The sequence below is a fragment of the Artemia franciscana genome, chromosome 11 (assembly GCF_032884065.1).
Source record: "Artemia franciscana chromosome 11, ASM3288406v1, whole genome shotgun sequence".
Classification (NCBI taxonomy): domain Eukaryota; kingdom Metazoa; phylum Arthropoda; class Branchiopoda; order Anostraca; family Artemiidae; genus Artemia; species Artemia franciscana.
Genome location: NC_088873.1, coordinates 30,982,026 through 31,007,830, shown reverse-complemented (window position 1 = coordinate 31,007,830; position 25,805 = coordinate 30,982,026). Strand labels below are relative to the sequence as shown.

Below are 25,805 nucleotides of genomic sequence, written 5' to 3'. Positions count from 1 at the left end.
GTTTGAAACACATATATAAATCTATCTATATTCACAGGTGGGACACAGGGACACAACTACAATGGCGCGTAACTAATATGGCGCGTAACGACTTACGCGCGCGGGGGGGCTAGGGGGGGGCGCGAAGCGCCCCACCAACTAGGTGTTGGGGTGGCGCGAAGCGCCACCCCAACAGCTAGTATATATATATATATATATATATATATATATATATATATATATATATATATATATATATATATATATATATATATATATATATATATATATATATATATATATATATATATATATATATATATATATATATATATATATATATATATATATATATATATATATATATATATATATATATATATATATATATATATATATATCTATATTCACAGGTGGAACATAGGGACACAACTACAATGGCGCGTAACTAATATGGCGCGTAACGACTTACGCGCGCGGGGGGCTTGGGGGAGGGGCGCGATGCGCCCCCACCAACTAGGTGTTGGGGTGGCGCGAAGCGCCACCTTAACAGCTAGTATATATATATATATATATATATATATATATATATATATATATATATATATATATATATATATATATATATATATATATATATATATATATATATATATATATATATATATATATATATATATATATATATATCTGTCTATATTCACAGGTGGGACATAGGGAGACAACTACAATGGCGCGTAACTAATATGGCGCGTAACGACTTACGCGCGCGGGAGGGCTTGGGGGGGCGCGAAGCGCCCCCACCAACTAGGTGTTGGGGTGGCGCGAAGCACCACCCCAACAGCTAGTATATACATAAAAATAAGTTGTTTGTAGGCTTTTTTGTTTGTGGGTTTGTATATGACGTCATTATAAGTATATAAGGCTTTGTATATGACGTCATTATAAGATGACACTACAGACCGGGACACCGGGACATAAATGACGACCAGGACACAGGGAATATACAACTACAACGGGGACGCCGGGGGGCACAAGGGAATATATATATATAGATATAGTTTCTTTTTTAGTATTTCTTTTTTTTCTTTTTTTTAGTTTTGCATTTTTTTAGCTTTTTAGTTTTTTACCTTTTTCATTTTTTTGCTTTTTTGAAATTTTTTTATTTTTAGGTTCTTTCTTTTTTTAGTCTTTTTCGTGCCATATTAGTTAAGCGCCATTGTAGTTGTGTCCCTGTGTACCACCTGTGAATATAGATAGATATATATATATGTTTTTAACTACGTAAGACTTGCGAATATACAACATCCTTCGCTGTCCCATTGTCTGTGCATATAGATAGATTGTAAGGTTTGCCGACTTTTGAACATGCAACATGTAATTGTCCATGGGGAAAACAATCCGTATTCAGATACATACCTCATTATTCTAATGATTGTCCTTGAGCTTTGTTGATGGTGATTGCTAATCGAACATTCCCTGTGTCCCGGTCGTCATTTATATATCCCCCCTGTGCCCCCCGGCGTCCCCGTTGTAGTTGTGTCCCTGTGTCCCGGGAGTCACTTATATTCCCTGTGTCCCAATCGTTATTTGTGTCCCGGTGTCCCAGTCTGTAATTTTTCTTTGAGTGTCCCGTTCGTCATTTATAATCCCTGTTTCCCGGTCGTCATTTGTGTCCCGGTCTGTAACTTCGTCAGTCGACAAACATGACGTCCGTCGACAAACAACTTCATGATGGAATAATGCTCAATCCTCATAATGACGTCAGTCGACAAAGATGACATCAGTCGACACACAAACATGATGTCAGTCTACAGACATACAACTTATTTTTATATATATAGATATAGATATAGTTTCTTTTTTAGTTTTAATTTTTTTTAGTTTTGCAGCTTTTTTAGTTTTTTAGCTTTTTTTCTTTTTAGTTTATTACCTTTTTATGGCACTGGGTATTAACCAAGTGACATATAGCAATCGCAAATTCTGTCGGTCAATGTTCATTCTAACATTGACAGTTGGAAAAATCTTCACGTGCCAAGCATGCTAAAGCTCAAAAATTTATAATAAACCTTAACATTTTAAGTATCTGTTTTAAGGTTTTCGAATTACTTTAATCTATTGTCAAAATATTTTGAAATATTTATGCAATTCCCAGTTTTTACATTTTTAGTTTCAGTTTTCTTTTTCTTCTTTATTTTTCAGACGTAAAACATATCGCCGAACCTTTGTTTTTTAACTAAAATCTGGTAGGCATTGATGACCTTATCCAAGTCAAAATCCCAAACCCAATCATCATCGCTATCATTTTCAGTTTTGATACGTTTTGACTCTCGCTGTCCAGGTTGATTTTCATCTAATTGCGCGGTTTTGCGTTCTTTAGCCGCAAGCCTTTTGGCATTAACTCTTTGAGCAGCTTCCTCGGCTGTTTCTTCTGTTGTAGGATTTAGTAACATTCTATCTTTTTCAATGTTTTTCTATTTGTTAATGTTCATTCTAACATTGACAGTTAGAGAAATCTCAACGTGCCAAGCTTGATAAAGCTCAACAATTTATAATAAACCTCAAATTTTAAGTATCTTTTTTAAGGTTTTCAAATTACATTAATCTATTGTCAAAATATTTCGAAATATTTATGCAATTCCCAGTTTTTACATTTAAACACTCAACACAAAAATACATACAACTTATTTTTTATATATATAGAAGATATAATCTGGCGTAACAGACAAAGTGTAACAGACATAACACACAGACAACTTATTTTTATATATACTAAAAAAAAAAAAAGGGAATTGCACAAATATTTCAATATATTTTGACAATAGATTAAAGTAATTCGAAAATCTTAAAACAGACACCTAAAATTTTCAGGTCTATTATAAATTGTTGGAGCTTTAGCATGCTTGGCACGTAAAGATTTTTCCAAGTGTCAATGTTAGAATGAACTTTGACAAATTGAAGAAAACAAATCAATAAAAAGAAGAAACTAAAAATAAGAAAAACTAAAAAAGAAAAAAACTAAGAAAAGAAAAAACTAAAAAAGAAAAAAACTAAAAAAGAAACTGTATTTATATATCTATATATATATATAAATAAGTTGTCTGTGTGTGTGTGTGTGTCGAGTGACGTCATGTTTTTGCGACGACTGACGTCATGTTTGTCGACTGACGTCATTATAAGGATTGAGCTGTATGCGTCATGAAGTTGTTTGTCGACTGAAGTCATGTTTTTCAACTGATGAAATTAAATACCGGGACACCGGGACACAAATGACGACCAGGACACAGAGAATATAAATGACGACCGGGAACCTCAAAGAGAAATTACAGACTGGGACACCCGGACACAAATCACGACCGGGACACAGGGAATATAAATGACGACCGGGACACAGGGACACAACTACAACGGGGACGCCGGGGGCACAGGCGGGATATATAAATGACAACTGGGACACAGGGATTGTTCGAATAGAAATTACAGACCGGGACACAAATGACGACCAGGACACCGGGACACAGGGAATATAAATGACGACCGGGACACTCAAAGAGAAATTACAAACTGGGACACCGGGACACAAATGACGACCGGGACACAGGGAATATAAATGACGACCGGGACACAGGGACACATCATTAGAATAATGAGGTATAGATCTGAATACGGATTGTTTTTCCCATGGACAATTATATGTTGCATGTTCAAAAGTCAGTAACCCTGACAATCTATTTATATGCAACATATATATATATATATATATATATATATATATATATATATATATATATATATATATATATATATATATATATATATATATATATATATATATATATATATATATATATATATATATATATATATATATATATATATATATATATATATATACCTATCTCTATTCACAGGTGGGACACAGGGACACAACTACAATGGCGCGCAACTTATATGGCGCGTAAGGACTTACGGGCGTGGGGGGCTTGGGTGGCGCGAAGCGCCCCACCAACTAGGTGTTGGGGTGGCGTGAAGAGCCACCCCAACAGCTAGTATAAAAATAAGTTGTATATATGCATGTTTGGTTGTTTAGAGGTTTGCATTTGACGTCATTATAAGTATATAAGGCTTTGTATATGACGTCATTATAATATGACACTACAGACCGGGACACCGGGACACAAATGACGACCGGGACACAGGGAATATAAATGACGACCGGGACACTCAAAGAGAAATTACAGACCGGGACACAAATGACGACCGGGACACAAAAGACGACCGGGACACCGGGAGAGAGGGAATATAAATGACGACCGGGACATTCAAAGAGAAATTACAGACTGGGATAACGGGACACAAGTGACGACCGGGACACAGGGAATATAAATGACGACCAGGACACAGGGACACAAATACAACGGGGACGCCGAGGCACAGGGGGATATATAAATGACAACGGGGACACAGGGAATGTTCTATTAGCAATCACCATCAACAAAGCTCAAGGGCAATCGTTAAAAAATGCGGTATAGATCTGAATACAGATTGATTTCCCATGGACAATTATTATGTTGCATGTTCAAGAGTTGGTAAACCTGACAATCTATTTATATGGACAGACAATGGGACAGCAAAGAATGTTGTATATTCGCAAGTTTTACGTAGTTAAATATTTATATATATATATATATATATATATATATATATATATATATATATATATATATATATATATATATATATATATATATATATATATATATATATATATATATATATATATATATATATATATATATATATATATATATTCACAGGTGGGACACGGGGACACAACTAGAATGACGCGTAACTAATATGGCGCGTAACGACTTACGCGCGCGGGGGGGCTTGGGGGGCGCGAAGCGCCCCCACCATGTAGGTGTTGGGGTGGCGCGAAGCGCCACCCCAACAGCTAGTACGTAATAATATACGAATATAGAAGCTCGTTACGTAAGTTAATTAGTAAGTTACGTATATTTATTACTAATAAAAACGATCGTAAAAAAATAAAAATTCTAGTTGCCTTTTTAAGTAACTAAAAAATTGGAGGGCAAATAGGCCTCCTACCTCACCCCTTTTTCTTAAATTCGTCCGATTAAAACTATGAGAAAGCCATTTAGCCACAACAAAATTAATATGAAAATTCTGTTTTAATAATTCATGTGCGGAGAGCCAAAATCAAAACATGTATTATTTCAAAAACGTTCGGAAATTAAATAAAAAAAACAAGTTTTTTCAACTGAAAGTAAGGAGCGACATTAAAACTTGAAACGAACAGAAATTACTCCGTATATGAAAGGGGCTGTTCCCTCCTAAACGCCCCACTCTTTGCACTAAAGTTTTTTTTATTGTTTTAAAAAGTAGAGTTGTGAGAAAGAGTCAAACTTTAGCGTAAAGAGCGGGGCACTGTTGTGGAAGCAATTAATTGCAAGTACTCAAATACGTAATTTAATAACTTTTCAAAGTATTTAAATATATATTTTATTACAAATTAGATCAAGTAATTTAAATACGTATTTAATTTTTTTTATTTAAATACAAATTAACTTTTTTCAATATTTTAAGTACTATTATCTATTAAATAGTTTTAGGGAGTATTCTATGCTTTCCTGAGGGATTTTGAGACAATAATTTTGATATGGCAAAATTTTCAAAAATAAAGTCATCATCATCATCAGTCATAATGGGTTTGGAAGGGCAAACCATTTCACCTATTCTGGACGGAAAATTCTTCAGGATCAAAAAAGTATTCTTGATGATGGAAACGTTGTTGCAGTTTGCAAGATTGGACAGATTTAGGCAGGGACTTTCAAAGTGCGGGACAAGATTGAACAGGTTTGTACCAAACTAAACCTGCCGAAGTTAAAACGATCGAGCTTGAGTTTCTCGAAGAGTATGCCAAAGTAACTGAGCCTGTCGCAAGGGTAATTGACATACTAAAGGGGGACAAGAACTGTTTTCTGGGAACGGTGTTACCCACGTTGATTGCAGAAAATTATTGACATGAAACGAAACCGCTCTATCAAGCACGCACAAACTCTAGTGGAAGCGATTTTGCATGGTTTAGAAAACCGATTTGCACACGCTTTGACAATGCAGCTAGGGGAACCTAGTTTTAAGGAGCTAGTGGAAGCCAACCTGCTTTCGAGGATGATAGATACCGGGACATATCCACGACCAAACCATTGATATGATTTGTGACGAAATGAAACATATTTTGCTAGCCAAAGCTAATAGTCAGAGCGCCAGATTCTGTATCATGCACCCAGCCATGCCGGAAGGTACAAAAATGCTGAGGACGGATCCTAGGGTAGTCGACCATGCTGAAAACGAATATCGTAGGGCGCATGTTTGCCGTTGGGGCGTTTCTGAGATATAGGCCAAAAACGCCAAATTTAGCCTATAACTAAGTGTGATGATTCAGGATTTTTTGCAAGTTATTGGGTTGAGGAATCTGGCGTGATGTTATATCAATCAAAAGAAGAGATCTAGATCTACAAGAATATGATTTTTAAATTGAAAAAAACGCTATTTTATTCTCTATTTACTGCAGTTTTAGAATTAGTGCTGTAAAATTTGACAAATATCTCAAAGAAAGGCTAAAAACTCGAAATTTCTTCTAGGTAACAAATTTTTTTTTCATATTCGAAAAGAAAGTGCATTCAATTCCGTATAATTTGAGCTAAAAACATATAAACTATTTTTATTTCTAAAAGGTCTGCGATTTTTTTTTGTAGTGTCACTGAAATGATCACTAGCCGTATCGTGAAAAGGGACATAACATTTGTTTTTCTTCAAAGGGTAGGACTACTACAAACTTCCTAACTGCTTAAAATTTTTAACTTTTACTTAAAAATAAAAGTAGGTTTTAAAAAAATGTTGACTAAAAAAACAATTTTTTTTTGAATGGACGAATATGTTTTCTGGTGTACTAAGGCGTCTGCAATTACCTTTTTGGGACCTGATTTGCCAGTAATACGACTGAGCTATTTACTACATAAAAGAATTCTGCTTCACAGATGGATTCAGTCGGCGCATTGGAGTTGTCTTACTCAGCCTGCCCGTAAAATTGGGTAAGAGTAACTGTTTAGGGACCTGTTGTAATTAAAAGTAAAAGGTATCAAATAAAACTTTCACAAATATTCCTCATTTTCTTCTTCCGAGAATTCAAATGTGGCAAGGTCAGACTCCCTGCACCCCCTCCTCATTCTGCGGCAGGAGCATAAGCTGTAGCATCCTTTCATTTTTGAGCAGCTACAGTCTTTCCTGTATCTTCCACTTTTGCATCTGCAGTTAGATTCCAGACTTGATGCTTCTTTACAGCTTGAGACGACCGCATCTACCCTTCCCCTTCCCCTCCGCCATCTTCAATCAAAGGAGGAGTGGATTTGGAATGCTCGGCCGAGCCTTTACTGACGACAAGATTATCCATGTAGCGAATATGGCTCTTCGTATGCATGGCTCGAAGGTGTCGTCAGAAGGTGGCAGTCTTTTCACATCTTGTTTCTGGCACCGAATGTAAGCCCTTACATTGGCCAGAGAATTGAATCCGGCCTGTTTGCCATACATTTCAATGACCAGGAATTTGATAGGTTTTAAACTTCACTAAACACGTCGACTGAAAGCTTCGCTTTTGCATCCTTGATCAGCTCCGTCACAGACACCATTTTTGAGGCAAAAGTTGGAGACACCGCGGTGTTTAAGAAAGAAGCTTTCCCGACACCGAAGAAAAAGTTCGTTATGTCACAACCTGGCAGAGAGTGCACGAACGGTAACATAATCTGCTCCTCATTGGACAAGTGGACTCCATCCTCCGGCTCGTGTACTGGGATAATGTAAGTCGGGAACTTCAAGAAAAGCTCGCTCAGTCCTTCAGCTGGAAGCTCTTCAAAAAAATGAACACTGACTATTGCCACGTCTGTGTCGTTGGCATGCACAAAGATGCTACGATGCTACAAGCGTAACGGCTAGCATACTTGTCATGTGTCATAAGGCGTTGGTCAGCCTCTTCGTGGCTGGAGGACAAGCATTCCTCGTAGTAACAGTGTTCTGGTAAAGTTGGACAGCAGCCACTCTTGACCAGAGATATTTTGAATCTCTCCTTGAACCCACCTGAGAGAAAAAGGTTGAGTGCGTTTGGAAGTTGATCACTCATCTGCTCCCAGGTTTCATACAAAATTTCGAGGAGCTGGCTTTTAGACGCTGAGCTTGCAAGTACGGCATCCAATCCTTCAACTGTTCTAAGAGCGGAAATCTGGAGGTTTTTCCCTTTCCCTCGTTGGAGTCTGCATGCTGATTTCAAGGAGATCGACTCTCCGGTGTCCGTGAGCTTCCCAAACAGCCCATTGTACCGATGAGCGACAATGTGGACTTCAGGAATACCCACTGGAAGATCATTCAGCAATGATAGAAGCAATCTTCCCACGAAGGATTTGACTGTTTCAAACCTGGCAGGCCGATATGACCTTATCTTGGACATTAGGTCAATGATGTGTACTGTAGCTGATGTTGTTTCTTTGGATTTCAAAGTCGCCGGCCAAGCTGAAAGTCCTCCTTTTTTTCTTAGCCAGTTCAACAGCACAGTTCCCCGTCCTTATTTTTTAGCCAGAGGATGTCTTGGTTGATTCTTGCGGAAGATGTTCAAAAATGGATAGAGGGAAAGGAAAAATCTCTTTTGTGGGGATCTTTGCAACTGCTGTCTCCTTTTCTTTGCCGTAGCTCAACTGAGCAGTAATGATTCTCTTCAAGGCTGTTACTTCGGAGCTCAGGAGATCGATTCTAGGGACACCCTTCACTTTCTGAATTTTTCTCTCTGAAGGGAAAGTTCGGAGTGCAACCTTTTTCACATCGTCTTTCCTGTTGCACAGAAAGTCCTCAACCACCTCTTTTCCTTTTGTGGCTACGCAAGTAATATCAGAAACAATCTCCTCATTGTCCACAACTTCTGACGTCATAATATTCACTAGGTCGAAGTCCACTCTGCTGAACAGATTGCCACATGTAGTGAAAATGTCTTGAACTCTATCTCATGGAAGGTGTAATCGTGTCGTCGTCGACTGACTGTCTTCGTGATATTTTAATGTCTCTGTAAATACGTTGAATACTTGCAGGAAACCATTGCTGATGGCAGCGAAAATCGGTAAGGTAAGAATCCAAGCTTCAGTCTGTCTCTCATCCATTTGTTCTCCTATCATTCCGGCCGTTGTCTTTGCATCCTTGTTCACTGTACATTCCAGTATCTGATTGGAACAGGTGGCCGTGAACCTGGTGTGCGTTCTCGTCACTGCGAAGCATCCTTTCATGAGCCTCCTGTGTACATCAGGAAAGGTTTGCGGTAAACTTCGCATGCCATATAGGTACTGTATGAGACATCTTGTATACTGAGGATAGTCAGCCACCGCCAACTATGGCAACATCCAAGCAGTTGCTGTCAAATGAGACTCCCAGTCACAGTCTCGTTTAGCATGATTGAATTGCATCGCTATTTCAAGTATTTCCATGAGCTCCCTTCAGAAAGCAAACGTGGGTGACGCATTTCGAAGGCATTCATTATGGGAGCCAAAGTGATTAAGATATCGTTTGCCTTCTGAAGTGGAATTCGCGCGTTAGCAGCGTTTGCCAATGAAGTCCTGAATAACTCAATGGCACTACCCAGCTGGTCCAGACGGGATAAGTCTTCTTGTGCTTCGGAGTAATACTCTTCCAAGGACTCCCAGTAAAGCGCTAACAAGATCTCGTACAGTATGCAGTAGGCCTTGATAGCTTGGTAGTAGCCTTTCCCTTGAAATACCTTTTCGCATGTACCAGGTAGCAGCAGCTTTGCCTGCACTATAATCTCTTTGAGTCCAGAGCTGTCCATTATCCTACCAACTGCCTTGAGATAGTTGAGCATCTCAAGCATCTCATTATCATCCATCAGCAAATCAGTATTTGCGTCAGAATTACATGTTGAATCAACCTGAAGTAACTGTTTTCTTTTTTTTATCTTGGCCTACCTGACTCACTTTTCTTTTTCATCTTCTGCTTATCAATTTCTTCTGTTTAGCTTATCAATCAACTTCCCGCTAGGTAGCAAGTTACTAAACAAAATTCCTATTATCGGGTACACTCGCTAAAAAAAGTTGCAAACCCCCCAGATATAATAATTTAAACTGTTTTTCTTAGCTCAATGTGTTCGGAATTAAACGGGCTTTCTTTTTTAATATAAAAAAAAATACTTTATCTTGAAAAAATTTCGAGTTTTTAGCTTTTCTGTTAAAAATTTGTTGACAAAAATCTGATTTTTTTTTTAAACTGCAGTAAAAAGTGTATTATTTTTTTTGCAAACAAAAATCATATTCGTGTAGCTCTAAGTCTCTTCTTTCTATTGATTTAAGAGTACGCTGGATTTGACCAATCTTATCTGTAAAAAGAAATTTAGAATCATCGAACCCCATTATAGGCCAAATTTAGTGTTTTTGGCCTATATCTCAGAAACACCCCAACGGCGAACATGCGCCCTACGATATTCGTTTTCAGCATGGTCAACTACCGTGGGATCCACCCTTAACATTTTTGTACCTTCCGGCATGGGTACTAATCGAAATAAGCGAGATACAGAATCTGGCGCTCTGACTATAACGTTCAGTAGACTGATTGTGAGTCCGAGCGCAGCAAAGTGTTGTCGGTCGATTGCAACAACTTTTTTACTTTCGACAGTAATGGTGTTCAAACGAGCACGGATTCTTCTCTAGGCTGTAACATAAAAATTCGGCTATTGAGGTTCATGCACGGTTTTGGATTGAGTCCTTGAAAGAATATCCGGACGTTGCAAGAGTTTTCCGAAAGTTCAATACAGCCATACCACCTTTTTTTTTAGTTGGGAGTTCGGTTTCGCCGCAAAGCGGAATCAGCTTGGAGATAAATAGTTTGGGAAATTTTTGTTGTTAAAAGCAAACTTCCCACTTTGATAATGAAATTTTTCAACATAAATGGTACGCTTTGAGAAAAAGGTGTTTTTTAGCTAGAGTAATTTGTATTTTAAATACGTATTTTGTAATTAAATGTAATTTTCAATTACTAATTAATTACTCCAGGGTATGAGTAATTTGTGCTTGTAATTACCTATATTTTAAAGGTATTTCACGCAAAATTGCCTGCATCGAACATCTTTTATATTAAAGTTTGAGTTCCAGGTTTTTCTAATTTTTTAAGAGATATACGATTTTTTAAGTCACCACTTAACCAATTTAGAGAAGCATAATTTCTTTTTAGTGTCCTTGGTACTTTAATGATAAATTATGTATATTCTCAGTCGTTTTTCGTTTTATAGAGTGGTATAAAAAATAAGACAGCTTTCGAAGCAGCTTGGAATATAGCTCTTCCTCTGGGAATATACTTTCAAGAACAAGACGACTATTTAGACTTGTACGGTGACCCAAATGTTACTGGCAAAGTAGGAAGTGATATCAGATTCGGAAAATGCACTTGGTTTGCTGTTCAAGTAATGAAGACTGGCAAAAAGCACCAGATAAAGCTTTTAAAGGTAACATTTTAAGTCCAAAGCCCAAAAGCACTGAACGTCACAAATACTGTATATTTACCATCTAAGGAGGTTTTATGGAACAGTTTTAAATTGAAATTTGAAATCCAAACATGTGGCTTTCGAAGCAAGTTTCAAAATTTAAAAATGTATAAAGGTAATGATGCTAATGCTGTAGAAGGTGTTTTGAAACATCTGATTGGTCAAATTGTCCTTAGTGTTATTATTAAGGTTATTATACAAAAATTAATGATGTTAATTTAAATAAAGAGGGATTGGATAGTTCCTACATTAGCATTAACGTTTGCTCCTCAAGCCAATATTTTGCTTCCGACATTTCTTTCTTTTTGACTTCTATGGCTAATTTTCCTTTGATTTATTATCCTTACAGAATTTATTTGCTATTCCTTGGGTTTTGTTGCAGAAACATATTCATCAACTATATTTAGAAATGCAATTTTTATAAATAGAAGGCAAATTCTGTTGCATTTTAATTGTGTGTAAATATATTTATTTGTCTTTCAGTTTCTTGTTATTTATTATTTTTTACTTTCACTTTGCAGTCCAGTAGTAACATACAACTCAATTTTTCCACATGGCACCCAAATATATATTTTTTTCTTATTTTAACTTTTCTTATTTTGCTTTACTATTTTTGCCAAAGGGCAAAATGGTAATTTTTATGGAAGCTGTCCTTAATATAAAAAAAAATCCATTATGCCTATTACACAAGGTGCAATTTCACCCCAAGAACACAATTTATTTATTTTTTATGAGCATTTCAAACTCGAAGTAAAATTCTTTACATTTTAGTTTGACATCCCACCAAAAATATGATTGTTAGTTTTAAAAAAAAAAAAAAAAAAAAAAAAACAGAACAAAAGACATTTTTTAGGGTATGTTTAACTTTGTGCAAATTTGAAATCGACCCTTCCTCAGGTGATAGTCACTATTTAAATACCAATCACTGATTCCTTTTATTACCTTATTCTATTGGTCAGGGTCTAACACAGTCCTTATCTGGGGCTAGTTTACAAAGCCGCATGTATTGTAGACTTTTGAGCTAGCAATTTATAATTGGCAAAAATATAAACATTTATATCTTAGTTTTAGATTAGTGAAGATAATCTTAAAATTTACACTAAGTACATAGATTTTGCTTGCTTATGCATAAAGCTAAATTAGTATATCACTAAAAATATATCGTTGAAACTATCAGGGAAAATTGTGATTATTCAAATTAAAGTACTGCTGATTTTAAATCACCTCTGGAACTCACTTTCTTGTACCATATGTTTGTGTGAATAATCGCTTGTTCTTTGACCAATAACTATAATTAAGCATTGGCATGAATGCTGTTTTTTTCTTTTTCAGTTTTTTGACAAAACAGAAACAGATTTAACAGACAGCCTGCTCCTGTTTTCTATTCTGTTTTCTTTGGAACAGAAATTAACACAAAAAGGAGTAAGGATACAGCCACCTAAGCATTTTCAAAGCTAGAGCGTCGTTTTACTGAAAACAACTTTTATTTAGATCAGTGTGTTTTTACACGTTATAGCATCAACAAAAAAGAAATAAAATCAGCATAATAACCAAGATTGCTGAAAACAACTAATGCAAGTAGACTGACTGTTTAAAGCATAATAATGTTTATTCCGGGAAGTCTGAACATTCTTGGACTTCTTAAAGTTATAAAAGAATAACATAAAAAGTTATAAAAGAATAACATTTAAATATACTTTGTTTTCAGTATAGCGGAAAAGACACTAGCCATTAGAAGGATCAGGGGAAGTTAGCCCTACTCCTGGTTGTGATAATTGACTTGATTATTCATTTTAATTATTCCTCATTTTGGTATCATTTATTCATTGATATTGATTTTTGTTCGTTTTAAGTTTAAATCATTATTTTGCTTTATTTCTTTTCGTTTTGGGTTTAATTCAGCTCTTTACTATTCTTTGAATAGATTATTTTCTCAACTTCTGTTCGTTTTAGCAGACATTGCTTTTTTATTGGTTAATAAAAGGGTTGTTTGTAAAGTTTTTTTCCGGTTGATCTGCTTAAGCATAAGGATTTTGACTTGCTACTTAAATTTTAGACGGAATTTTGATAAAACATGTACTAAAGAACTTTGGATGGATAGGTAAGAGGAATGCTATTCAAATAAATGCACTAAAAATCTGCATAATTTTTGATCTTTTATAGGGCTGGAGCTGTCATGTTGTAACTTAGAATATAGACAAATATTGATCAAACATTTATTGTAAGCATTTTACTATACGTTTTAAATGCTTGTTCGTTTAAACAAATGCATTTTCAGCTCATTTAATACAAAGTGCCCTGATTTGTTGTTTTAAAAATAAAAATAGAACGTCAATAATTAATGCAACCAGATCTGTCTCTGGTTTAGGTTACCTTGATTCTTAAGCTTTAAATGAGGCGTCACCATGGTCTGAAATTTCAATTAGGTCAGAGGCAGCGCTATAGCGTTGTCCATAGTAAAGGGCCAGAAGGCTTCAATACATTATTTTTTACCAGAGGCACTTCATATAGAAAGGGAGGTCATATAAACCTCGGAGGAGGCTCATTCGATTGTGAATCAGACATTCTAGTGCACTTTTTTAAGAGTCAAAACTGATCAAAGGACAACCAGACCTTCCCAACACATATTTTTTTCCCAAATGCATCCAATCAAAATTTTGAGATGGCCATTTTGTTCAAAATAGTCCAAAAGTAAAAAAATATGCCTCCAGGATTGAACCCACCCCCACCCACAGCCACCGAGAAAGGACTGTAAGCTATGGAAATTGCCCGTTGTTACCATTTAAGATTTTTTATGGAAGGGGTGGTCAGACAAACTTTGTACGGGACCCATTCGATTGGAAATCGAAATTCCCAGTGCCCTTTTTAAGAGTCAAAAGTGAACGGAGGGCAACCAGCCCCACCCACATCCCCAACTACATTCGATAATAATTTTGAGATAGCGAATTTTGTTCAAAATAGTTCAAATAACTATGCCTTCGGGGTTGACATCCCCCGCAGCCCCTGGGGCAAGGGCTGTAAGCTATGCAAGTTGTCCATTGTTAACACATAAGGATTTTTCTTGGGAAAAGGGCATGTTTGATCCTGGGTATCTAAAAAGACTCAAGGTATTAAAGTGAAACTTAAAGAAAATGTTGAGAAGGATGCCGAACACAATCACAAATACACTTTGTGCATGCTGGTTGTGAAAAGAGAATATCAGCAATATCCAAAGAACGACTGGGGGTAATTTTTTTTTTCGAAGACCAAACTGCCTTTTCGTGACACACAAATTATAGTTCAATAAGGGCAAATCCTTTTATTTGACTGTGAAACAAAAAAAATCCCTGGATATTTCGATCACACATACACTGGCCATCTTCAGCAGATAAGTTAAAATTCTCCACATAAAACATTGACGTTTATGCGAAACAACAAAGTTAATACATTTTGTTTAACTCTTATTTTTTTCAAAACAAAAATACGAAGTAATGGTACAGGTAGCTTTAAAAAGTAGTAATATTTCCTGGAAAGGATCGAACTTCAATGGAGCATCAAAGTGGAGTCTATCAGATCCCATGTAAGCTACTTGCGGAAGCTCCTATGTAGAACGTAGTAACCAGAATTTAAAAATTAGATTACTACAACATCATGGATCTATCTAGTCATCCCTAAAGCGAAAATCCCAAATCTGAAAATTTCGCATCAGTTCTATGTGAAAACATCTTTAATTTCCCGGACCATTTTATTGTGTTTGAAAATGTTTCTCCAATATCTAGGAACCGAGTATTAAAACAAATTTTTAGGCAAAACCACTGAAATTAAAAAAATCTTATTCAAAAACCTGGCACTGAAGAGAGATGCAGGTGAATTTGGCTTAAATTTAAATTATGATAACTTACAACAGTCAAATAAATTAAATTTCGTTTCTCACACTATTTTGACCTTTGTTAACCTGATGATGAACCTTCATGTACAAATCAAGCCAATAAGCCAGAAACTAGGAAATCAAAGATATTTGCACCTGTAACTACTTTGAAAAAAACAAAAGCGTTAAAATATTTTATAACTAATGTGTTGTTTTGTATAAATACCGACGTTTTATTTCTATTATTTTAGTTTATCTGCTGAAGATGGTCACTGTATATGTTACTGAAATATCAAGAGATTTTTTGTTGTTGTTTCACAGTCAAATAAAAAGAAATTGTCCCTATTGAATTATTATTTATACAACTTAGGGTATCAAGTTGAAACTTTCGATTTGTGTTGCAGAGATATTGGAGGGCAACCAACCCCTCCCTTTCCTTGTTCTTTTTAGATACCCCCTCTGCTAAACAAATATCAAAATTTTGAAATTGTCATTCTGTTCAAACTTTTAAAAACCTCTAATAGCTATACCTCCAGCGAGGTAGGCCATCCTCCAATAGTCCCGGTGACACGGTTGTAAATTGTCCAATTTGCCCATTGTTTACATACATGATTTATCATTAGGAAAACAGAAAAATGTTTGATTTTGGGTGTATCTGAAAAAAGCTAAGGGCATTAAGATGAAACTTCGGCGAATTTTGAGGGGTATGCTATGCTAATTCAAAAGGCACACTGTGCATCCAGCTTATCGAAAAGGAGGATCCGCAATATTTTAACAACGGCTGGGGGTATTAAGTTGAAACTTTCGAAACATGTTGAAAAGTGGTTGGAGGGCTGCCAGCCCCCTTCCATGGCTTTTTTAGTTGTCCACACTCCAAAAAGGTTCGATCAAATTTTTAAATAGACATCTTATTCAAAATAGTTCAGAGTTCAGGTAACTATGCCTATGGGGATGACATAACCCACCAAAGCTTTGGAGAGGGATGCTGAGCACAGTGCAACAATGTGCGCGTGCTGGTTTTCAGAAGGGCGTATTATCAATATTTAAAAAACGACTGAGGGTATTAAGTGGAAAATTTGAGGGATGTTGAATATCTATAGAGGGCAACCAGCAAATTTGCAGTTTTTAGATGCTCCCTTCCCTCATCACTAAGCAAAATTTTGAAAAAGAAATTTCGTTCATAACAGTCAAAATTTCGACTAACTATGGCTCCAGGGATGCAATGCCCCTCTCCCCAGAGCCTTCAGGGCGAGGGTCATAAATTATGCAATTTGCCCTTTCTTAGATGCAGGATTTATAATCAGGAAAATTTGAGATGGTTGATTCTAGGTGTGTTCGAAAAATTTAAGAGTATTAAGGTGAAAGTTAGGAGAATGTTTAAGGGCATGACAAACTAAATAAAAAGACACTATGTGTATCCAGTTTATCAAAAAGGTGTATCTGCAATATCTCAAGAACACCTGCAGGTAGTAAGTTTAAATTTTCAGGGCATGTTGAGGAGGATGTTAAAAAGTTGTCGGAGGGGAGCCAATCACCTTCCCATTTCCTTTTTAGCTGCCTTCCCTCCGAGAAATATCTTATCAAAATTTTGGAATAGCCATCTTGTTCAAAATAGTCGAAAAGTCAAATAACTATACCTCCAGAGATGACATTATCTCCCACATCCCCTGGGCCAACCAATGTAAGTTATATAAGTTACCCACTGTTTATACACAAGGTTGGTTATTGGGAAAAGGAGGAATATTTGATCTTGAGTGTCCAAAAAGACTAAGGGTAACTTCTAGAAAATGCTGAGGGGGATGTCAAAACAAATCCAAACACACTATATGTAAGAGGGTTTCCAAAAGGACTTAACAGCAATATCTAAGGAACGACTAAGGGTATTAGGTTGAAACTTTAAAGACATGTTGAGAGGGATGTTTAAAAAGGAACGGAGGGTGACCAGTCCCATCCCTTTCCCTTTTAGATGTCCCCTTAACACTGATGGAGATGTTAAAAAAAAATTTTATTCAAAATAGTCACAATGTCTAACAGCTATGCATTTGGGAATGCCATGCCCCCAGGGCAAGGATTGTAAATCATACAAATTGTCCATTTTTCACATGCAGGAGTTTTTATTTAGAAAAGGAGGAATGTTCTATCCTGGGTGTGTCCGAAAAGGCAAGGGGCATTGAGGTAACATTTCGGGAACTGTTGAGCTAAATCAATAGAAACTACCTGCATCCAAGTTATCAAAAAGGCGCATCTGCAATATCTTAGGAACGGGTAAGCGTATTAACTTGAACTTTCGGGGCCACTAATACTACTACTATTACTATTCCGGCTGGAAATAAGACTAGTTACGCCTGCAACCGCGACTACTTGTAATTGTGACTGGGACTACTTACAGCTGCTACTACATTTAATTGTGGCTACTTTCAGGGAATGTTGAGGGGGATATCGAAAAATTAAAATTTTGGCAATCAAAAACGAACACAAACTAATAAAAAACTTTCCGAAAACGAAGTTTTTCAAAGAAAAGTAAGGAGCCGTATTAAATTAAACCAGCAGAAATAAATTTATCTTATAATTCAAATACAAAATGGCCAAAAAAATACTATTAACAAATAAACGAAACCTAAAACGAAAAGAAATTAAATAGACAATCATAGCAAACATACTGATGACAGGTACTAATATAAATGAATAAATAAATCTCAAAACGAGTAAAAATTAAATTGAAAATTCAAGTCAAACTTAAAACGACCAAAGATTACAACAAACAGGAGTTTGGCTACTGCCTCCCTTCCCCCTCCCCTAACCATAAGTCTACCGTGCGTCCTATGCGCTTTACTGAAAACGAATTATATTAAAGACTCTGAAATAAAATCTTGGATTGCATAGCTTTCAGCAATTAATATAGGGGACAGTAGCCAAACTCACATTTGACTGGCAGGGAGCAGTTTGACTCTAATATTCAATTTAATTCTTACTCGTTTAAGACTTATTTATTGATTTATATTAGTACGTATTATCTGTATGTTTGCAATGATTGTTTATTTTATTTCTGTTCGCTATGGGCTTCATTTACTTTTCAATAGTAATTTCCGTCCGCTTTGACTTCGAATTATTATAGGAATTTATTTCTGCTGGTCTTAAGTTTAATATGGCTCTTCACTTTTCTTATAAAATTTCTTTTTCGGAAAGATTTTTAATTCACCAACATAAAAAAAGCACGAAAGATCAACGCAATCACATTTACCCAAGTGAAAATCTAAAATCTACTTGATTTCTCCATTCAATATTCACTCAAAGTTTCAAATGGGTCTCTTAGCCCATTAATTTATATCCTAATATAGGTCCTTTTGAAAGTCTGGATGTGCATAGTATCTTTTGATACAGTCCACAATTCCCGGTAAATTTCCACAGAAAACCTTTAGTCATTCCTGAGATGATGCAAACACACCGTTTTGACCACCTGGATACATAGTGTCTTTTCATTTAGTTCAAAATCCACTGATAGTTTCAATCTAACGTCGTTGGTAGTTTCAGGGATACTGCTCATACGCCCATTTGACCACATGGATCCATATAGTGTTCTTCGATTTAGTTCAACATCCTTCTCGACGTTCCCTGTAAGTTTCAAATTATTACTATCAGCCCTTTTGATCAACTGGGTGCAAATAGTTTCTTTTGGCTTAGTTTAGTATCCAACTGAACATTCCCTGAAAGCTACAGTGGGGTGAGAGTATTTTTGAAAAAAAAATCTGAGGATTTGTGGTCCTATATGGGAAGAAAAAAGTAGCGGTGTATAGACGACAGTGAGAGTTAACAACTATCACTTTGAGCTTCGTGATCAAACGGAATATTTTTCCTGGTTAACTGCAAGGGCAGAACGGACTTTAATGTTACATATTTACGTATTATACAAACCTCTAGGGGGTACATTAGTTGCAATGTGTCGTTTTAGACGAAACTTAATTTAAAGTAACTAACGACTATTAATGGTAATTTAGCACCGAGAAATGCCTAAAATTCATTAAAAATCCAGTTAATGTAAAAAAGAGAGTACCTTTTCGTATATAATTTTCTTTTCTTGCAGGATTTTTATGGCTCAAAACAAGAAGAGAGTATTCAAAAAATAAAAAAGCTGTATGAAGAAATGAATCTTCAAAATGTGTTTCATAACCATGCACTGGAACGTTCTGAGGAATTCAATTCAAAGTTAAACAAATTGCCAAACTCCGTCCCAACGATAATTTTCCACAATATTATTAATTCAATTGTCAATAGAAATAAATAGGGCAAATTCGACTTTTTTTGTATTCAAATCAAATACAAAGTTCCGCTGGATTCAAACATCTACTAAAGAGTTAAAAAAAAAACATGCAGGAATAAAATAGAACACTGACCGATGTGTTGAATACCTATAAATCATAAAATAAATAATAATACATAAATAAAAATATTTAGCAAGACGAAAAAGTGTTTAGTACCCCTATTTATAGAAACAAAAGCTGCATTTCTTTAAATATTCCCAAGGAATTAAGAGTGGTCAAAAACTGCCATGCAGAATAAACAGTAATGGGCTAGTCATTTCATCACAAGTCCAAGTCAAATATGTGTATATCTCAAGCCCAAGTTAACTCAACCTTCACATATATGCAAAGGCCCTAATATTGAGTTTTGACTCGGGTGTGACTTTTCGTCATTACTGAGATTCCACTCTTGGCTACGTCTTCACTGAGAAGACAAATCATTACTTTGAAACTTTTGAGTTACGGCGGATGCCATTTGATCCTAGGTCTAAAAAAAAATTATAATAAAGCCATTGCTTACTTAAAGCGGAAACCAGACGTCACTCCTTCTTACCCAGCTCCAACCAATGTAGGATTACCAATAGTGATTACTCCGCTTCTAAAATTCCCGGCCATTCTCTATCCAATTAAAGACAATACCTCCAAATCTTCCCCAGGGCTCCAGATCTTTTTTCGAAGGATATCATTGGCTATTTTTGGGCCAGCCATTTTCAATGAATGGATTAGTTCAAAAGCTGAAATATGCTGTTTGCGTTAAATGAACCCATTTGAAAGTAACAATTCTGTAGTATACATTACAGATCAATATCCTATTCAATACTCATTTATGAATAATGACAAAGTGGGTGGACTTCAACAAAATCACTCAGAGATCAGGTAAAACTTCTTAGGACAATCAAGCGTCCCAAGTGTCATTAAACGTGGCATCACTGATATCCGAACAATTCAGACAATAATTATTAGAAGAAGACGAGCTTGTGGATGATTTTTCTTCACGAATCCTGATTATTTTTTGCACAAATAATTTGATTGCAAACCTCCTATATCGCATACGCTTCTGGACATTTTATGTATCATACAGAAGTTAGTTCGATCAACCATGTGACCAGTATTTTTGCCTCAAATACAGCATCTTTGTCTCTATAAGTAGTCAAGAGGCTGAGAGCACCCTCTGAATGATTTGTTTTTAATTAGATGTTGCTTCTTTACTTCGTCTTTTCCATTTCTTCGACAGATTACATTGCTATACCAGTATAATAAATATATAAGTAAATATGTAGTCGGCAAGGACTTTTTTATCAACTATATGTGCAGGTCTCAAATAACATATTGAACATTTTGTGTAAAAAATTGAAGCTAACTGAGATTTGAGTTACTGAATTTTGACTCAATTCAGACCCAAATTAGGTCCTCAAATTTCTATTCAACTCGTCCAATAAATTGTCCTTCTATAAATGCTGTGACGAAGTGGGTTGAATTCAATACTACAGTAGCCTCGACGCAGCATTCTAGATAAAACAATGCTTTTTTTTCTTAATTGATTTAAAATACGAAATACATGCATAAAATTGGGTAAACTGAGAAACGTCAAAATTCTTCAATAGCTTGATTTTTTCCATAATAAAAAAGAGATTCTCCGACTCAAAAACTATAAAGAATTAACTTTAACTGGCTAAAACTCGTTAATATCGTCATTAAAATGGTCAAACTCGTTAAAATTATTGTTTGCAGCTGTTCTTAACTATTTGCAAAACTAAAAGTCATAGCATAAAAAGGGTATGGTATATCTAAACCTTAGCTAGAATAATATGAAAAAAAACTTCGTTTTCTTAGAGAGTTAAAGAGGCTGCGTCCCAAAGTCGAACCTTAAAACGTACAGGAATTAGGAGAGGCAGTTGGGGGGCTGCCGCCCCCCCCAAACCCCCCGCTTTTAAAGACTCTTTTGTACAGGTTTTTTGTTGTGGGGGGGACTTCATTGTTACTAATTACTAGTTTCGGCGCAATGGTTCTCCTGTCCTCTTGTGTTTAACATTTTTCGAAGTTATTCCATTATTCATTCATTTCAATTTTTTGTTAATTTAAAGAGGGCCTTTCCGAAGCCAAGAGCGGGGGGTTAGGGGGGCGGCAGCCCCCCACAACAAAAAACCTGTACAAAAGAGTCTTTAAAAGCGGGGGGTTTGGTGGGCGGCAGCCCCCCCAACTGCCTCTCCTAATTCCTGTACGTTTTAAGGTTCGACTTTGGGACGCAGCCTCTTTAACTCTTTAAGAAAACGAAGTTTTTTTCATATTATTTCTGTACGTTTTTCTACAATCCATGGTGGATGTAATTTAATAATAATTTTCCATGTTTATTTTCTCGCTTTCTATATCAATAAATTCAAACTGACAAAATTATCTAATTTTGATAATTTTAATAGTTTAGCAGCTTAATTTCTGGAATGGAGCTGGATTTTTATGATGCTTGCAGTCATTCTCGCCGTGCCGAGCTGATTATTTTGATGTACTTGAATGTTAATATTCGCAACTTTTAAGAATTTCAAAAATTAACATGGGCTCTTATGGGGAAATGGGTTTTTCTGAGCTAGAAAATCGGGGGGTTAAGATTTCTCAAAGAAACTTTCCAGGAAAATTACTCGGAGAATTCCGCGTCGAATGAGTCTTCGTACATTCCTGTACGTTTTAAGGTTCGACTTTGGGACGCAGCCTCTTTAACTCTTTAAGAAAACGAAGTTTTTTTCATATTTTGTGAAAAAAAACCGCCCGATAGGGGACTTGAACCCTTGACCCGAGGATTAAAAGTCCCACGCTCTACCGACTGAGCTAACCACCTGCATATGTGTAAATATAACTTCTAATAACTTTTAAAAATTTCAAATTAACATGGGCTCTTATGGAGAAATGGGTTAATTAAGTGGCTAATGCGTGGTTTCTGGAAAACAGGGAAGGAGTTATCGGATCGAGCTGAAATTTCGCGGATAAGCTCCTGGGCCGTAGGGGACCTTAACTTGTGAATTTCAGCCCGATCAGACAACGTTAAAGGGGGGGGGGGTCGAAAACTTTCGGGGGGTTAAGATTTTCCTACGAAACTTTCAAGGAAACTTACTCGGAGAATTCCGCATCGAATGAGTCTTCGTTCACCCAGATCCGATGTCGGCTGTGACCTGTAGGCGTGGCAGAAAAAAAAGAATATGAAAATTAAGTGGCTATGCGTGGTTTCTGGAAAACAGGGAAGGAGTTGTCGGATCGAGCTGAAATTTCGTCGATAAGCTCCTGGGCCCTAGAGGACCTTAATTTGTGAATTTCAGCCCGATCGGACAACGTTAAGGGGGGGGGGAGCTGGGGTTGGTGGGTCGAAACTTTCGGCCAGATTTTCCCCATGAAGGAAAAGTCGGAGGGGGATGAAATTTGGCAGGTTTCTTAGTTGGAGCTCGGGCTACGAAATGCATCCCTCCCCATCCCTCTGCGACTACTGGAACCGAAGATCGCTTAACATTGTCGTGGTTCGCCTCCTTATAGAGGCACGAGTGTGCCTCCTTGATATATAAAAATAAGTTGTCTGTGTGTTATGTCTGTCGAGTGACGTCATGTTTGTGTGTCGACTGACATCATGTTTGTCGACTGACGTCATTATAAAGATTGAGCTGTATGTCGCCATGAAGTTGTTTGACGACTGACGTCATGTTTGTCAACTGATGAAATTACAGACCGGGACACCGGGACACAAATGACGACCGGGACACCGGGACACTCAAAGAGAAATTACAGACTGGGACACCGGGACACAAATTACGACCGGGACACAGGGAATATAAATGACGACCGGGACACAGGGACACAACTACAACGGGGACGCCGGGGGCAGAGGGGGGATATATAAATGACCATCGGGACACAGGGATTGTTCGAAGAGAAATTACAGACCGGGACACCGGGACACAGGGAATATAAATGACGACCGGGACACTCAAAGAGAAATTACAAACTGGGACACCGGGACACAAATGACGACCGGGACACAGGGAATATAAATGACGACCGGGACACAGGGAAACAACTACAACGTGGACACCGGGGGCACAGGGGGATATATAAATGACGACGGGGACACAAGGAATATTCGATTAGCAATTACCATCAACAAAGCTCAAGGGCAATCATTAGAATAATGAGGTATAGATCTGAATCTGACGCATGTTCAAGAGTAAGTAAACCTGACAATCTATTCATATGCACAGACAATGGGACAGCGAAGAATGTTGTATATTCGCAAATTCTACGTAGTTAAAAACATATATATATATATATATCTCACTATCTCTATTCACAGGTGGGACACAGGGACACAACTACCATGGCGCGTAACTAATATGGCGCGTAACGACTTACGCGCGCGGGGGGGGGGGGGGGTTTGGGGGGGCGCGAAGCGCCCCCACCAACGAGGTGTTGGGGTATAAAAATAAGTTGTTTGTTTGTGTGTCTGTCTGTCTGTCGACTGACGTCGTGTTTGTCCGCATATGACGTCTGATATATTTCATCATATACCAATTCAAGAACGAATGTATTCAAGCCGAAGTAGCTAGGTTGGTAAAGCGTTATGTTCCAGGTTCTAGGTCCGAGAGGTTCCAGGTTCAAACCTTGGCTTTAGCATTAATACAAAAGAAGAAAAAAAAACTAAAAAAGGTAAAAACTACAAAAATAACCTAAAAAGAAAATACAAAAAAAACTAAAAAAGCTAAAAAACTAAAAAAGGCAAAAAACTAAAAACGGAAAAAGAAAAAAAAAACCGAAAAAGGTAAAAACTACAAAAAAATAAAAAGTAAAAAAAATATAAAAATTAAAAAAAACTAAAAAGACTAAAAACTGATAAAGAAAAAAAAACTAAAAAAAGGAAAAAAACTGAAAAATAAAGGAGAAAAAGAAAACTAAAAAAAACTAAAAAAGGTAAAAACTACAAAAAAAAACTAAAAAGAAAAAAAAACTAAAAAATCTAAAAAAAAGGTAAAACCAAAAAAAAACTAAAAAGAAAAAAAGGAAAAAAATTATTTCATCATATACAAATTCAAAAACGAATGTATATACAGACCGGGACACAGGGAATATAAATGGCGACCAGGACACTCAAAGAGAAATTACAGACTGGGACACCGGGACACAAATGACGATTGGGACGTGTGTGTCGACTGACGTCATGTTTGTGTGTCGACTGACGTCATGTTTCTTCGACTGACGTGATTATAAGGATTGAGCTGTATGTCGTCATGAAGTTGTTTGTTGACTGACGAAATTACAGACAGGGACACAAATGACGAACGGGACACAGGGAATATAAATGACGACCGGGACACAAATAAAGACCGGGACACAGGGAATATAAATGACGACTGGGACACAGGGACTCAACTACAACGGGGACGCCGGGGGGCACAGGGGGGATATATAAATGTCGATGGGACACAGGGAATGTTTGATTAGCAATCATCATCAACAAAGCTCAAGGGCAATCATTAGAATAATGAGGTATATATCTGAATACGGATTGTTTTTCCCATAGACAATTATATGTTGCATGTTCAAGAGTCGGTAAACCTGACAACCTATTTATATGTACAGACAATGGGACAGCGAAGAATGTTGTATATTCGCAAGTTTTACGTAGTTAAAAACATATATATATATATATATATATATATATATATATATATATATATATATATATATATATATATCTATATTCACAGGCGGGACACAGGGACACAACTACAATGGCGCGTAACTAATATGGCACGTAACGACTTACGCGCGGGGGGGGGGCTTGGGGGGTTGGCGCGAAGTGCCACCCCAACACCTAGTCTTCTATATATATATAAATAAGTTGTTTGTGTGTGTGTCTGTCTGTCTGTCCGCATATGACGTCTGAATTATTTCATCATATACCAATTCAAAAACGAATGTATTCAAGCCGAAGTAGCTGAGTTGGTAAAGCGTTATGTTCCAGGTTCTAGGTCCGAGAGGTTCCAGGTTCGAACCTTGGCTTTAGCATTAATACAAAAGAAAAACTAAAAAAAAGGTAAAAAAC

The 25,805-nt window shown here is 36.6% G+C and overlaps 1 protein-coding gene across 2 annotated transcripts in view; it reads left to right on the top strand.

Moving 5' to 3' along the window:
* Nucleotides 1–19,769, top strand: part of LOC136033086 (farnesyl pyrophosphate synthase-like) — a 125,968-nt gene extending 106,199 nt beyond the window's left edge. For both annotated transcript variants that reach the window (XM_065713692.1, XM_065713691.1), the window contains 2 exons: nt 11,333–11,545; nt 19,513–19,769. In XM_065713692.1, the coding sequence (XP_065569764.1) occupies nt 11,333–11,545; nt 19,513–19,713 (414 nt within the window). In that variant the 3' untranslated portion in view covers nt 19,714–19,769. The remainder of the gene's footprint in view (nt 1–11,332; nt 11,546–19,512) is intronic.
* Nucleotides 19,770–25,805: the final 6,036 nt, after the last annotated feature.